Source organism: Peromyscus eremicus, chromosome 4 (assembly GCF_949786415.1).
Source record: "Peromyscus eremicus chromosome 4, PerEre_H2_v1, whole genome shotgun sequence".
Classification (NCBI taxonomy): Eukaryota; Metazoa; Chordata; class Mammalia; order Rodentia; family Cricetidae; genus Peromyscus; species Peromyscus eremicus.
In genome coordinates, this window is record NC_081419.1 from 37,821,843 (window position 1) to 37,835,679 (window position 13,837).

The following is a 13,837-nucleotide window of genomic DNA, read 5'->3' on the forward strand; positions in this document are numbered from 1 at the left end:
CTCGTCTGGGTTTTAGACATTCCTGTGTAGAGCAGCAGTGGCTGGCTATTGACTGTCTCCAGGCTCTGTTCTTTCCCCAGACAGTTATTGATGATGCTAGATCTGTCTTCCTCCCACATGTGAATTCATTCCTCCCTCAGCACAAAAAGAGCTTCTTATGGCCCTGGTCTATAAATCAAGAGTTGAGAACGTGATTACAGCGAGAAACTGGAGCACAGTAGAAATTTTAAAAGTATGCTGTGCTCTTCTTTATTTTTGTAACTGGAACAAAATTTCTTTTATAAGTTAAAGAACCTTCACTCTTCATAAAGATAAAATTATTGGCCTGGCTAATCAGTAGGCAGAAATTATTTTTAAATGCACACTGCATGGATGATATCTCTGCAGCCTCCCAAGCACTGGAGTTAGAGATGTGCACCACCATATCTGACCCGGTCATTTGCTGTTAACTGTCTAAACTGCTAAATTATTAGCAAAGTAAATATTTTATTTAAAATGCAGACTTGAATTCTTTTTAAAAATGAATTTTTAGAAGCTGAGGCTATGACGGTCATTAAAAGGTTTGCTGTGCAGATGTGAGGACCCAAGTTTAGGTCCCCAGAGTGTTGCAGTAGACATTTGTAATCCCAGCACGGTAAGGGAGATGGAGGGTCTCAGGGATGTGCTGGCCAGCCAGGGCAGTTGGATCAGTAAGAAGCCTTGTCCCAAAAACTGAGGTTGAGAACAGTAGAGGGAAGACACCAGACATCAACATCTAGCCTTTGTACATGTGTACACACACACACACAAACCACACACCAATTATATATATATATATATATATATATATATATATATATATATATATATATATATATATATATATACAATTGAAGGAATAATTGTCTCATGGAATAAATTTTTACATTAAGTAGATTTTCCAATGCATTTTTTCTCTATTATTCTTGCGTATATGTATATATGTATAACGTGTAAGATGGGCACACATGCCATGGCACACATTTGAATATCAAAGAACAGCTTTCTTTCTGCCACCTTTTGTGGTTCTGGGACTAGAGCACAGGTTGATAGGCTTGCCCAAGTGTCCTAACCTATTAAGCAACCTTGTCAGTCCTCCCGAACATTCTAAATGCTAAAGACTATATAAAATGAAGTCGTGTGCATCAGACAAGGCTTTCTGTTGATAAACTGGAAGGTTTGTGGATATCAGTGCTTTTCTTAGATCTCTACAGCTTAGTCCTGAATTGCTGTTGTATTTGTCTCATGTAGAGAAGTAGAAATGTTTTTCTCCTTCCTTTTTTAAAAAATTCTTTTCCTGCTCCTTACCATTGCCACTTTAATTTAAAATTGTGAGGTTGGGATTGTCTTGACTCCAAAAGAAAAGGACGTTTTTATGTGAACACTTATCATTTTTACTTGGACCTTAGTTTTTCCCCTCTCTGTGTCCTGTCTTTAGAGCGTTTGAATAGATCAGAAATGGGGATCAACAGCATTTTCCAGACCATAAACACAGATAATGCCCATCCACCTGTCAATTCCTAAGCTGGATTTTTGCCTGAATTCCTACACCTTTGCCTGAATAGGACCTTGGGCTATGGCTGAATCCATTGCAGGAAAGTACAGTCCTGTGTTAACCTTCTTACTATTTTCTCTCCGTTTGCTTGTGTTTCAAGTGTTAGCTGGGATATTAGGAAACCCTCTTTCTCTCTGGATTTCTTGGACTAATCAGGACACCTGTTGTGTGGTGGGCCTCAGCAGAAGTCTGACTTCCTGTGTAATTTATGGGGATGCCACAGGGAACTGTTTGTCTCCTTTTCCTCTAGTAACACATCCTCTTTGATCTTCGCTTTCCATATGGTCTTCCAAATCTTTTATTCATAGATTCAAAGCACTCACACAAAACGCTTTTGTCAAAGAATATTTAACATCATCTAAAATGTATTCGCCTCTGTTGCTCGGCATGTTTCCTCCACCTTGAATGTCTGCACTGTGCATCAAATAGTCGTTTTCTCTTTGGGAGACTGGTCGTAATATTATTTATTAATATCTTAACCTTTTTCTGGAGTGTATTTTAGACAGCTATTATAAAGGGATCTAAAACTACAGTCGAGTATGTAGCATGAGTTTAAGATAGAATGAACATGAGAAGTAGGAAAACACATGGATAGAAATGAAACAGTGGATGACCACTAAGTTTACCAAACCTCCTAGCCAAAGAAAACCAAGACTGTACTTTCGTGGCACTTTGCTATCCCTGCCGTTTGTGATTTTTTAAATATTGGAACTGTGAAAGTACATTCTGAGAGCGGAACAGGTTTTTCAAGTCAAGAGCCATTGAAAGGGAAATACCTGAGTCAGGCTGCAGGCCTTTGCAGCTTTCCTACAGTACTTGGCATCTCTGTTCTGTCTCTCTCCAGCCACCTTATTGCCCCTCTGTGGTTCATACTCATGACTGGAGTTGGAGTGGAGATGGACATGGACCAAAGCAAACGCTTGTCTGCAAGTGGGGATAGCTCAAGACTGCTGTCAGGAGTTGCTGTGTCCTATGTGAAGGGTGTCCTTCTTAATCTGGAGTGCAGTCTACCCTTAACCGCAACATCTCTCTCAGATCACAGAAATAATTGTGAAGAGACCCTTTACCCTGTCTCATTTGTTATGTCCCATAGATTTATGAACCTGTACCATTCTCCGGGACAAATTCATAACATACAAAATAACTAATCTGGAGTTATGGCTGTTTTCATGTTTTCACTTTCTCTCCTTACTGAGATGTTGGGAATTACCTCTGGAACAGAAGGGACTAATGGCTAACTGCATAAAGGCCAGGAAGAATGGTTCTTGGTCTCTAGTAAACAGAGGATTGAAGGAAATCGCATGACTGCTGGTCTAAGCCTGCCCTAGCAATAAGACATAAGAAGAAGGAGAGTCTGTTGAAGCTGACGATGTACATCAAGCAACTTTGGAGGATAGTCCCTAAAGTTTAGTTAAATGCCAAGAATTGCTTTCAGACTGCTGCTAAAACTTCCTTCTGCCTTGGCTAATGAATTTTTTAAACCAGGGTGGTCAGCGCTCCTGAGGGGTTCCCGGTATCGGTTTGTCTTGTAGCATCCTTATTCTACAAGTAGGCACAGCACAGCTCCTTTGTCACCTACTATATTTATTGGCTTTTCTATTTTTCCTCAGGTAGCCTAATGTCAGGACGGGAGCTATCTGGGCTTTTTGGGGGAAGAGCAATCAAGATTTATTGTTTCATTTTGTCTGAAGTGTACTTGTTTGGACCCTCAGACAGAGTGAGTCTAATGTAGAGACTGCATTTCTTAGTCAGTCTACCTAAAAGCAACAGATGAGGGCCCTGTCTCCCAACACAGGGAAAACAAAACTAGCTGAACTGGACAGCCTATTGGTGGATGTTTCTTGGAACATCAGAGGTTTGTAGCAGTAGGGAGGCCTACTTCTTACATGCCAAGGATTAGTATAAAGTAAGCACATGACATGGCTGATGGGAGTCCGGGGACAGGGGAATTTCACCTGACAATGGGACAAGTGTTTTGAAGTCCTAGGTTTTCCTTTTATACAGGTGTTATATTTAAAAAGTGGTATTCTCAGCAAAACACCAAGAACATTCAAGAAACCCACTGCGTCATAAAATGAGTAATCTGCCTCCCTTGTTTAAAACAAAAAAAAAAAAAGATTGAAAATCCATTAGAATTTACCTTTAACACCAAACAAGCAAAAGAATTGAGATTGGCAAGCACTCCTGTGTCCTATCAATTCTGGTTAGAATTGAGACACAGTCTCTCCCCCAAGAAGAACTGTCACATGGTGATGGAAGCCCATAACAAATAGCACAACTCCCATCATGAAAAGTACAAAACTAAAGTGAGTGATTGGACAAGGCCTTGATATGAAGGTGCAAGGAGTCAACTCTCATCAAGCCGATTCTTGAAGGATCTTAGTTGTCATCAAGGAGGAGAAAGGAGTGGACAGACAAGACAATTTCTGGAGTAGTTCACCTAAGTGAAATTAATTTGCTATTGGGCAACTGTGGGTGACTTTGTTAGCCATTGATGAAAGTTCTTTGCATCTGAATGACAGATGCCAACCTTAGAGGGAAGTGACATGGCAGAGGTACTAGGTGGCCCCACTCTGTTCTCACTGTGACCCCCCAGGGCTCAGCCAGTAGTGTCCGAGTCGGCAGGAGAGGTAGAGCATTTTCTGAGACTGTTCTCGATTCTATAGGAAGCGGCACAAGGTGAAGGTAAACTCGATTAGAGTGCTCAGTTTCCTGGATATAGTCCATCCATACAGAGTCACGAGGTACCTGCACAGCAGCTCTGGCATTTGAACAATTCTTAAGAGAATTTTTAGACTGTTCCTGCACATTCTTCCCCAAAAATAGCATCCAAAGTGTGAAGCAGCTTGGCATAGGAGGCAAGTTCAAGTGCTTTCAAGTTCCTGGAATGTAGGTTTGTGTGGGAAAGGGCAAACTAAAGGAGCCAGGTGGCAAGGACCTTCTGTACCACCCTCGGAGGTTTGCATTTTGTCTTCTGTGGATCTGTTTGTGTGTTAGCAGTGGGAGAATGACATCCATTTATTGTCATTCAGTGAAACTCAGTAGCAACAGCAGAACGAGAGCCTGAAAGGATAAGAAATCAAAACCATGAAGACTGATTAGGAGAAAGATGGAAAGAATGTTCCAGCCAAACTGGGATGAAAGGATGGAGGCCCAACCTCTGTCCCTGGTAGTGAGGTGAGAGCTATGTGTCGGCTTTTGCAGCATTTGTGTGAGTGAAGGAGACTCAGGTCCCCCTAGGCAGAGAAATAAATAACTCCTGCTTTCCAGGTTGAGTGACTCTGTGGTCCTGACTAAAGTGGACTCACTTTCCAGGAAAGAATTGAAACATGTTGAGCATGAAGTGTGATTGGAAATATTGGCTGCAATTCACAGGACTGTGTGTATTTGTTAGTCTTCCGATAAGCCAGTCATGACTTTCGTTACCAACAACCTCCCTCCCTGGTTTGCATAATCAGAAAGAGATGACTAGGTATCAATTCATAGAGACTAGGAAGGTGCATGCACCAGATTCTGAATCCTGGTGGCCGGGACCAGTGCTCACTGCAGTGGCTGAGCCCGTGGCAAATACTCAGGTCAGCACCACTTTCTTCTCACACGACTTTTGTAACCCACTCACTAGACTGTCCTCGGGTGTAGGTGGAGTATGAACAGGCAAGTTTCCTAACTCCTGTCAGAAGACCAAACTCAGGAGAATTTTCAAACACGCTACACCGCTCTAAGTAGCCATTTTTATCTGTGAATAAAAACTAATTCCATATGTATAGAATTTTACAGTGATTTGCTACATATTCTATGTAGCACAAAAATGTATAGTCTCTGCCTAAAATAAAAAAAAACTAATATTTTACTTAAAATGCAAAGCTTTGATTGGTTAATTTGCCAGCAAGTTTCTTTTTATTTGTTTTCATCTGACCTGGACACTTCTAAACACGTGAATGGCCCACTGTAAATGGTTGATAATCAAGTTATTTGAAATTGTGACGATATCTTCCTATTGACATAAAACTCTTGTTGGTGACTCAGTCCTTGTGTTTTAAATGTCTTTCACATTCCAGTGGAAGATCCTAGAACACAAGCTGCTTGGCATCTTCAGAAGGGACGTGAAAGGGAGCCAGGGTGGAGTCTTGTGGGCACAGTGCCTGCAGATACATGGTAGACAGCCAGCATCGGTTGGGAAGTGTTTCTAGGAATAGATGGTGGGGAGAGAAGAGAGAAAGAAGGGAGCAGGCCTTTCCTTCTTGGCTGAAGCTGCCTCTGGTGGCTGTAAGGTAGATCTGCCCCCACCAGCTCTCAAACAGTGAGCTGTGTTAAACAGCGTTTTAGATTCCATCTATTCAGTCTTCAGTCCTTGAGTCCCAGAGTGAACAGTTTGAGACTCAGTTAAAGTGAATACTTTCAAAAGAGAACACTGTTCTGAAGAGCACAGACCATACTTCCTACACAGCATCATCAAGGTAATTGGGTAATGTGTGGTCTTCCAAATGCACTCTGGCAATTTGGCTTATTTTTAATGTTCATTGTTAGCTGCTTTTCCTAATGAGTTGTTTATATTCCTTTAAATTGAAATAAGGTAATTTTAGCTGAAGATTCTCATTGACTTGAGGGATACCATGCTGTATTTAGGGGACCTAAGGTGTTTTCAGCAGCAAAATGCTATTTGCCTGATTTTTGTGCTGCCCCGCCCCCCAAAAAAGCTACTGCTGCCTCCTCATGACAAAGGATGGAAAAAGTTAATCGGCTTGATCAAAGTTATAGCTCTCCGTCAGTATTTACCTCACTGCCCAGAACAGTGAGCTGCTTGAGGCTTTTCACATTCTGTGAAGAAGCACTGTCTGAAGCATCTCCTGTGTGCCAGCCAGGCCCAGAGAGGAGCCAGACATCCACAGCCTCTGCTACTCTGAGCAGCAGCCCAGAGTGACGTGATAAGGTTAATCAGTGATGTGATAAGGTTAATAATTGTAAAGATGGGAAACATTACCAAGCATTCCATTAAAGTTATGCAAGTGAAAACTCAGAGCTTAATAACCTTTCATGGTAGTCCCAAGATACATGACCTCTACTAAGCAGTTCTGCATGGCAGTTTGGTTGGCAGCGTGCGTTCATGTTGACACAAAATGGGATTGTTTTGGCAGCTACACAGTGAGGCATTACCAGTCCGAGTGTCTGGAAAACTAAGTATTTTAAGAGTAAAATTAAATAACAGAAATACAAAGAAACTGAAACCTGTCGTAAGAAAGAAACCACTTTCTGAGTTCAAGGTCGATGTAGTGACCTGCTACAGGATAGGAGCAAGACAAACAGCCCCTACTAAGATTTGCTCACTGTGCCCCGCCCCCAGCTGTGTCCTTGAAATGGCATAAGAGCACATTAACTGGAGCAACACTCCTGGAGCTCGGACGAGATGAGTACTCGCTGATTGCCTCCATTCATGGGAGCGGTTACCCTGCTTGGAACCCAATCCAGGTCCTGTGACGTGAACTGCTCTGCCTATGGTGGAAAAAGGGCAAATCACACGCACTGTCACCCAGCAAAATTCCCATCGACCCTTGAGTCCTTGGGAGAGATGTCGGGGTGTTAGACAGGAGGGCGGAACTGCAGCAGACAGCATTGGACCTTTCGTCAGCTCCACATCCTTCCTTTTGTGGTGTTTGCTTATTTAAGCCTAGAGTTACAGCTGTTTTTCATGAGTTATTAAATGCTCCCCCAAAGTATTTGGGGTTTCTTTTCTACTTTCAAAAAGAGAGAAAAAATATTTAAAAACAGAAAGAAAAAAATCAGTGTTCTTACCCCAAATGAATAACTAGACTTCTCTGTAGGTGGTGTGGGTGGTGTGTGTATGTGTCTGTGTCTGTGTATCTGTGCGTGTCTGTATGTATGCATGTATGTATGTTCTGTCTGTCTATCTTGGTGTTTAGGAGCACTGGCTTTGGAATCAGAACATAATATATTCAAGACAGAGATCCATATCTTAAGTGCTTTCATTTACATTTGACAAATGCTTAATCTTCTAGTTTGTGTTCCGGCACACTGTCCTCTAATGCCATAATGTCCTGTATTAATTGATACATGGCAGAGAAGGACAAGGAGGCACACAAATATGTTTTCACACGAAAATATTTCTTTAAATACATATACTATTAGCCAGTGGTTCTCAACCTCCCTGATGCTGTGACCCTTTAATACAGTCCCTCATGTAGTGGTGACCCCCAGCCATAAAATTATTTTATTGCTATTTTATAACTGTAATTTTGCTACTATTATGATTCATAATGTAAATATCTGTGTTTTCCAGTGTTCTTAAGCAATCCCTTTGAAAATCCCCAAAGGGGTTGTGGCCCACAGGTTGAGAACCATTGCTGTAAGCTAAGGAAACTAACTCAAATACTGCCCTGGCCTGCAAGTCCTCATTTTTTTAATGTACTGGTCTAAGAATGTGGTTTAGCTTTTATAAGACAACTTTCCACTCAGAGAATGCCCCTGCTAACTTGCGTGTCTGTTGGAGTCTCTCGTGGCTTCCTTTGAGCATTTTAGTGGCCTTGTAGGTCTTGTTAAATGTATGTGCTGCACATGTGGTTTAAAAATGTCACAAATACCAGCTCTGTTAATGTACTCAGTTGTTCTGATCTCTTTATAATCTGTCTAATCTCCAATACAGTTCATCCCTAATGATACAGAAGGTTAAATACAGTTTAAAAAGTAATTTAGAAGGGTAATTTTGAATTTTACTTGAGATTTTAATACTTTTACGTAATTTGATGCCACAAATAAAGTGTTGGTGTGCAAAATAAGCCCGCAGTTAAATTCTATGACAAAACAAATTTTTTTTTCTTTTTCTCCAGCTCAACTGAAAAGTCGTTTCCTTGGAGATCAACAGGTATGCTTTTTATTATTATTATTATATAAAAAGTGTTTTGTGTTTTAGAGACACACAAAAAAGCAGTTACTTAGCTAGCACCCACCCCATAAGCCCTGTGCTAGGCCTGAACCCAGGGCCTCGTGCACACTGGGCAAATACTCGACCACGGAGCTAAGTCCCTCACTCCTCCTTCGCCTATTCTTTAACCTCCTGTCTCATGGTGGAGTAAGCCACGCAGAGCTTTTGGCAGTCCCGAGACTGAACTTCGCTCTGATGTTGTGGTTCTAATAACCTTCATCCTTTAGCATAATTGAAAGTTACAGCATTGCACAGCAACACCACTACCATCAACTGTGTGTCTGAAGCTTTTCATCACAAGGAAACAGAGGGGACACCAGGAAGGTTATTGTGAAAAAGGATCCATCAAAGTTTTCATTGACATGCTTAGAGTTGCTTGAAATGTTCATTTTATATACTCACATTTAAAATAGCTGCTGCTCCTAATATAGTCTGGTAGACTTTAATACAGTTTGTATATCCTTTTCCCTAAACTTGCCACATGGAGGATGAATTCCATTACAAAGAGTACCTGCCGCTACTGCAAGGGTCATACTCAGTCTTCAGTCAGTATGAGGCAGTCAAGCACCTATGCCATATGCTGGATGCTGTGCACCCGGCTGGGCAGACAGTAGTGGCACAGCACACCTGCCCTCCACTACCAGCCATATGGAGTTTATAAGGTGAGCAAGTTAGCCTTGAAGAAAACCCAGAGCACCGGATGCCCAGTATCTAAGCTTATCTGCACTTTGCCATGGAATTCGATGTTACTCACATTGCTGTTCTACAGTGCTTGTTTGTTCAAACTGTTGATGTGTCAAAGATAATGGGAAAGCTCCTTACCTGCAAGACCTGCATATACCATGTTAGTAAAAGCAGAGATACCCCATGAAAGAATATGCGGCTACCTTGGAAATGAGGGGGCGGGGAGCTTTGTGTCACAGATGGACAGACCACTTCTAAGATAGCTATGCAAACATGAGCCTGAAGCCCACCTGGTCTTCTCCTCCACCAGACTGGAGAGGAGACATTCCCACCAGACAGAACACACAGTACAGCAGTGTGTGGGACTATTTGAAACTAGTTTGGAAAGGGAGACGATGTGTAGATGTTAGAGGGCTGAATTGGACCAGCAGGGAGGTTGAGTCTCTCAGTAGTTATGAAGAAACCCTGAAAATCCTTTAAGAAGAGTCAAATCATTTACATATCCACGGGAGAAACTGCATAGTTATGGATTGGATAGAAGAAAATGCAGCAAAGAAAGACCAGCTGGAAATGTACTGCCTAAGTTGGTGTGGGAACCTCTGGACTGGGCTGTTACTAAGAATTTGGAGACTGGCTTGGTGTGGACAGAAGACAATGATAACCTTGAGGTCTGGCACAGAGTAGGAGGGCGGCTTCATTGAAAATCTGGGAAATTCAGGATGGAGAGCCAGTCTTTGGGACACTTTGGACTATGGTGTTGGCATGCTGGGTTTAATGGAAAAGGCGCAAAGGAGAACATTTAGTGACTAGGTATGAATGTGAATGTAAGCCGCAGTCCAGTGTGAAGACACTCCTGTTGAGCAGATAGCCCTGCACGCTCAGGTTTCACCAGATGGTTCAGACACGCAGCCAGAGTGCTGTGGACCATCTGAGTGACAGCAAGGCTGGAACCCTGAGAACAGCCCTGCTTGCTGTTCCTGGGAGGTAATCAGAGATGATCTGAAACCGAGGAGCCCAGGGCGTCAGCTGGGACCAGTGTTATTTCCCTACTTTGTTACAGTATGTCAGGTCATCACAATGGGCAGGGACTGTGTCTGCCCTGCTCACCTGACTGAATGAATACACGCATAGATGAATGACTAATAAATGTAGCAAGGTTTGAGGGCATGTACATTAGCTTCACAACTACATTTAGATCCCTTGGCAAGTTCCTTTTTCCTCTCTGGACCTAGAAAATGCCCAGTCCTTGGGAAATATTAAAGGCGCCCCTCTGTGGAAGAGGGGCGAATGTGTCAATTTAGAAGCAAAGTGTATACTTCGAAAAAATTACAAAATGTTGTGATTTTTTTTTTTTAAACTCTGAAGAGCTTATTCTGATTCTTAACCGCTTTCCTCGGTGCCTTGAAACCCTTACACTGAAGGCATGTCCAGCAGACAGTCTGTGAGTCCATGCACTCCAGAATGGCCCGGAAAATTGGAAATTTACTGAAAACTTTATGAAATTCTGGGTTTGTTTCTCTCTCTCTCTCTCTCTCTCTCTCTCTCTCTCTCTCTCTCTCTCTCTCTCTCAACTCAGTTGCATACTCTTGATCGTGAACTTGGTAGATGACTGTGTCATGTTGCATCGTCAAAAGGTTGGACACTCCTGGTAACCTAACAGGACATTACCACTATTGTAAATGGTGTCCTTGCCAGCCACCACCACTGCTGCCTTCCTCCTCCTCCTTGTCCCCCTCATCTTCCTCCTCCTCCTCCTCCTCCTCTTATTTTTTTTTTTTTTAAGACAGAGACTTTCTGTGCATCCCAGGCTGTCCTGGAACTCACTGAGTCATAGCCCAGGCTGGCTGGCTCAGCCCTTTGCTGCTGGGATTCACCATGCCCAGCATTTGTGGGATTTTCTTTATTGCAAATTTAACATGTCTGTTGTGACTTTGATCATGTTGTCTCCCTTGCAGCTCTTTCTGTCTTCTATATATAATAACTTCATTGAGATATAACCCACATGCCCTACAATTTACACATTTAAACTGCACATTTCAGTATTTTTGAATTAGGCACTCATCGCCGCAATTAATTTCAGAGTGGTACCGTCACCTGTAAAGATGCCACATACATTCTATCCATCAGCTTTGTTTTCTACCCCAAACTACTACTCTTAAGCAGCCACCATCTCTTTCTTTATGAATTAGCCTATTCCAGGCATTTCAGTTCATGGGTTTATGCGATGTGGCCCATCATGATGGACTTCTTTTGCTTAGCATCACATTTTCAAGGTACTCAGTTCCTTTTATTGATAAATAACCTAATGCTGGGTTATTGGAGAACATTTTCTTTATTCATTCATGAGTCAATAGGCATTTGTTTCTCCTTTTGGCTATTGCTATGAATATTTATGAAACGTTCTGGGTGTGTGTTTTTACCTAGGTGTGTATCTAAGAAGAGAATCACTCGGTCAGCTGGTAACTCAGAGTTGAACCTTTTAAACACTTAGCAGAGTGGTTTCTAGAGTGGCTGGACCTGTTCCTATTAATAAAGTATAGGGCTTTCCACAGCCCTCCCACACTTGGTACTTTTGTTACTATAGCTATCTTAGCGGATATGATGTAGCATCTCCTAATTTTTTATTTGCACTTCAGTGATGGCCAGCATCATTTTTTCTTGGGTTAGTTTCTGGTTTTTGTTCTTCAAGCAGTGGCAAATGGCAAAGATTGTACTTCAATCTTACTAGCTGCCTTCCTATCTATTTTATTATAAAATTCCTTCCCAATTCTAAATGTGCTGTACACATACCCATTGGATGATGTTATAAAATATAGGAAAATACAAAATAATTATTTATAATTAATCTCATCTCAGTTTTTCTGTGTGTTGTACAAAGTTGCCCTTTCAGCAAACTTCAGAACATTGCTACATGGTTATATTTGCTATTTTTTGTTTGTTTGTTTTTAAGATAGGGTCTCACTGTATATCCCTGGTTGGCCTGGAACTCTCTATGTAGAACAAGCTGGCCTCTGCCTCTCCAGATGCTAAGTATCTATTATTGAGTCTGAAATTCTTCTATGAATTCATCGTTAGTATTGCATAATAAGGATTTGGATTTCTTGAGAGCCTTGAATGGGTGTAGCACACAGTTGCCAGCATTCATAGCAGAAGCCTTGCCCTCTTCACATCTTCAGATTTAATGGGGAATTGCAGCAGAGACTATAACTACCGTAATTGGCAGGGAGACCCAGAAAGGAGAACTATAAATAGTTCCATATCTACATTATTGGACATTACCGTTTGTTCTGATTTTTACTATAAATAACTGATAATATAACTATATAAAATATATTCACTAGGTTTTTAGGAAGAAAAGTGTGTATGGTGTATGTATGCTGTTAAGGTCTTTGATATATGTAACCAAGTTGCTTTCTGACAAGATTATATTCAATTTCCCTCCCTCCAAGTCTATGAGATTGAGCCTCTTACATCTTCTCCCTAATGTCTTTTGTATCTGGAAAAATATAAATTTCCCTAAGAGTCAGTACCCTTCTCTCCTGTTGGAGAGTTACTATTTGATGGGTAAGAGTTCTTTATGGTCCAGCAATAAGAGCTATATCTCTGCATCAGACTTTGGCTGGGAAAGGAGAACCAGCCAGTTCAATATAGGGAATTTGATACAGAGAACCTGTAGTTATGAAAGTAAGGTCGAAAGAGCTGAGAGACTCAGCTGGATAGTGGAGTACCCTAGAGACTTATGCTGCTGAATGTCTGCCACCATTCCCAGGGCTGGGGGCAATGAGGTGCTTGGCTTGTCAGAGTCTTAGAGTTGCCACAGTTGGCACAGGGGTTGTGTGGGAGTTGTTCAGTATTCCCTGAAACCAGGAAGATGTACTCTGTGGCAGAAACACTGTTTGAAGTTGAGATGGAGTGGCACCTGTCTCCTCTGCCATTCTCTCCCACCCAGCTGTTGCTGCCTAGCTTCCTGAGCTAGAGAGGGCAGCTAGAGAGTGTTAGCTACCAACACCAGGCAGGTGTGGGGTGCTCAGTGTGTGTGTGATGCACAGTACAGAAAGATGAAGGCACATGATGGGAAATGCACTATCTAGGACCTCCTGGACCCTTCTTCCCTCATCCCCACACTTAGGTCTTTAGGATTTGTGTCATAGGCAAGTAGCAAATAATCATTAATGTGCTTGACATTTTTGTTAAAGTTTTTCAAAAAGTTTGCACAGGTGTGTGTGTGTGTGTGTGTGTGTGTGTGTGTGTGTGTGTTTTCCTTTTTGACTTTTCATCACCCTAGTAGGCTGTCCACTCATCTCCTTATATGTAAAATATATAAGAATACATAAAATATATGCATGTATAAGCATTAAATATATTTAATTCAAATACATAACAATTAAATGCTGCCCACATACCCCTCTCCCTCCCCAGTACAGCAGGATCAGGGAGATACAGCTGCAACAATTCTCAACAATCCCTCTTCGCCCCCTAAATGACCTGGCCCCTTATTTTTCTTAGAGCCCCATAACCCAAACTCTTACTCCCATCCGGGTCTTATATTCATGTATTTATTGTTTTGCAGGGTGGGTTTCACTTTCAGCTCTAACAGCCATGAATGGCAGCAGTCCGTGTGCTTTCTCCTGGCCTCACAGAAT

General features: G+C 41.9%; 1 protein-coding gene across 14 annotated transcripts in view; it reads left to right on the forward strand.

Moving 5' to 3' along the window:
* Pkp4 (plakophilin 4) overlaps window positions 1-13,837 on the forward strand; it is a 225,997-nt gene that overhangs the window by 146,365 nt on the left and 65,795 nt on the right. For all 14 annotated transcript variants that reach the window (XR_009378791.1, XM_059260491.1, XM_059260493.1 and 11 more), the window contains one exon: window positions 8,416-8,450. Coding sequence is in view for 12 of the 14 variants with exons in the window: in XM_059260491.1 (XP_059116474.1) it covers window positions 8,416-8,450 (35 nt within the window). In the remaining 2 variants the exon portion in view is untranslated. The remainder of the gene's footprint in view (window positions 1-8,415; window positions 8,451-13,837) is intronic.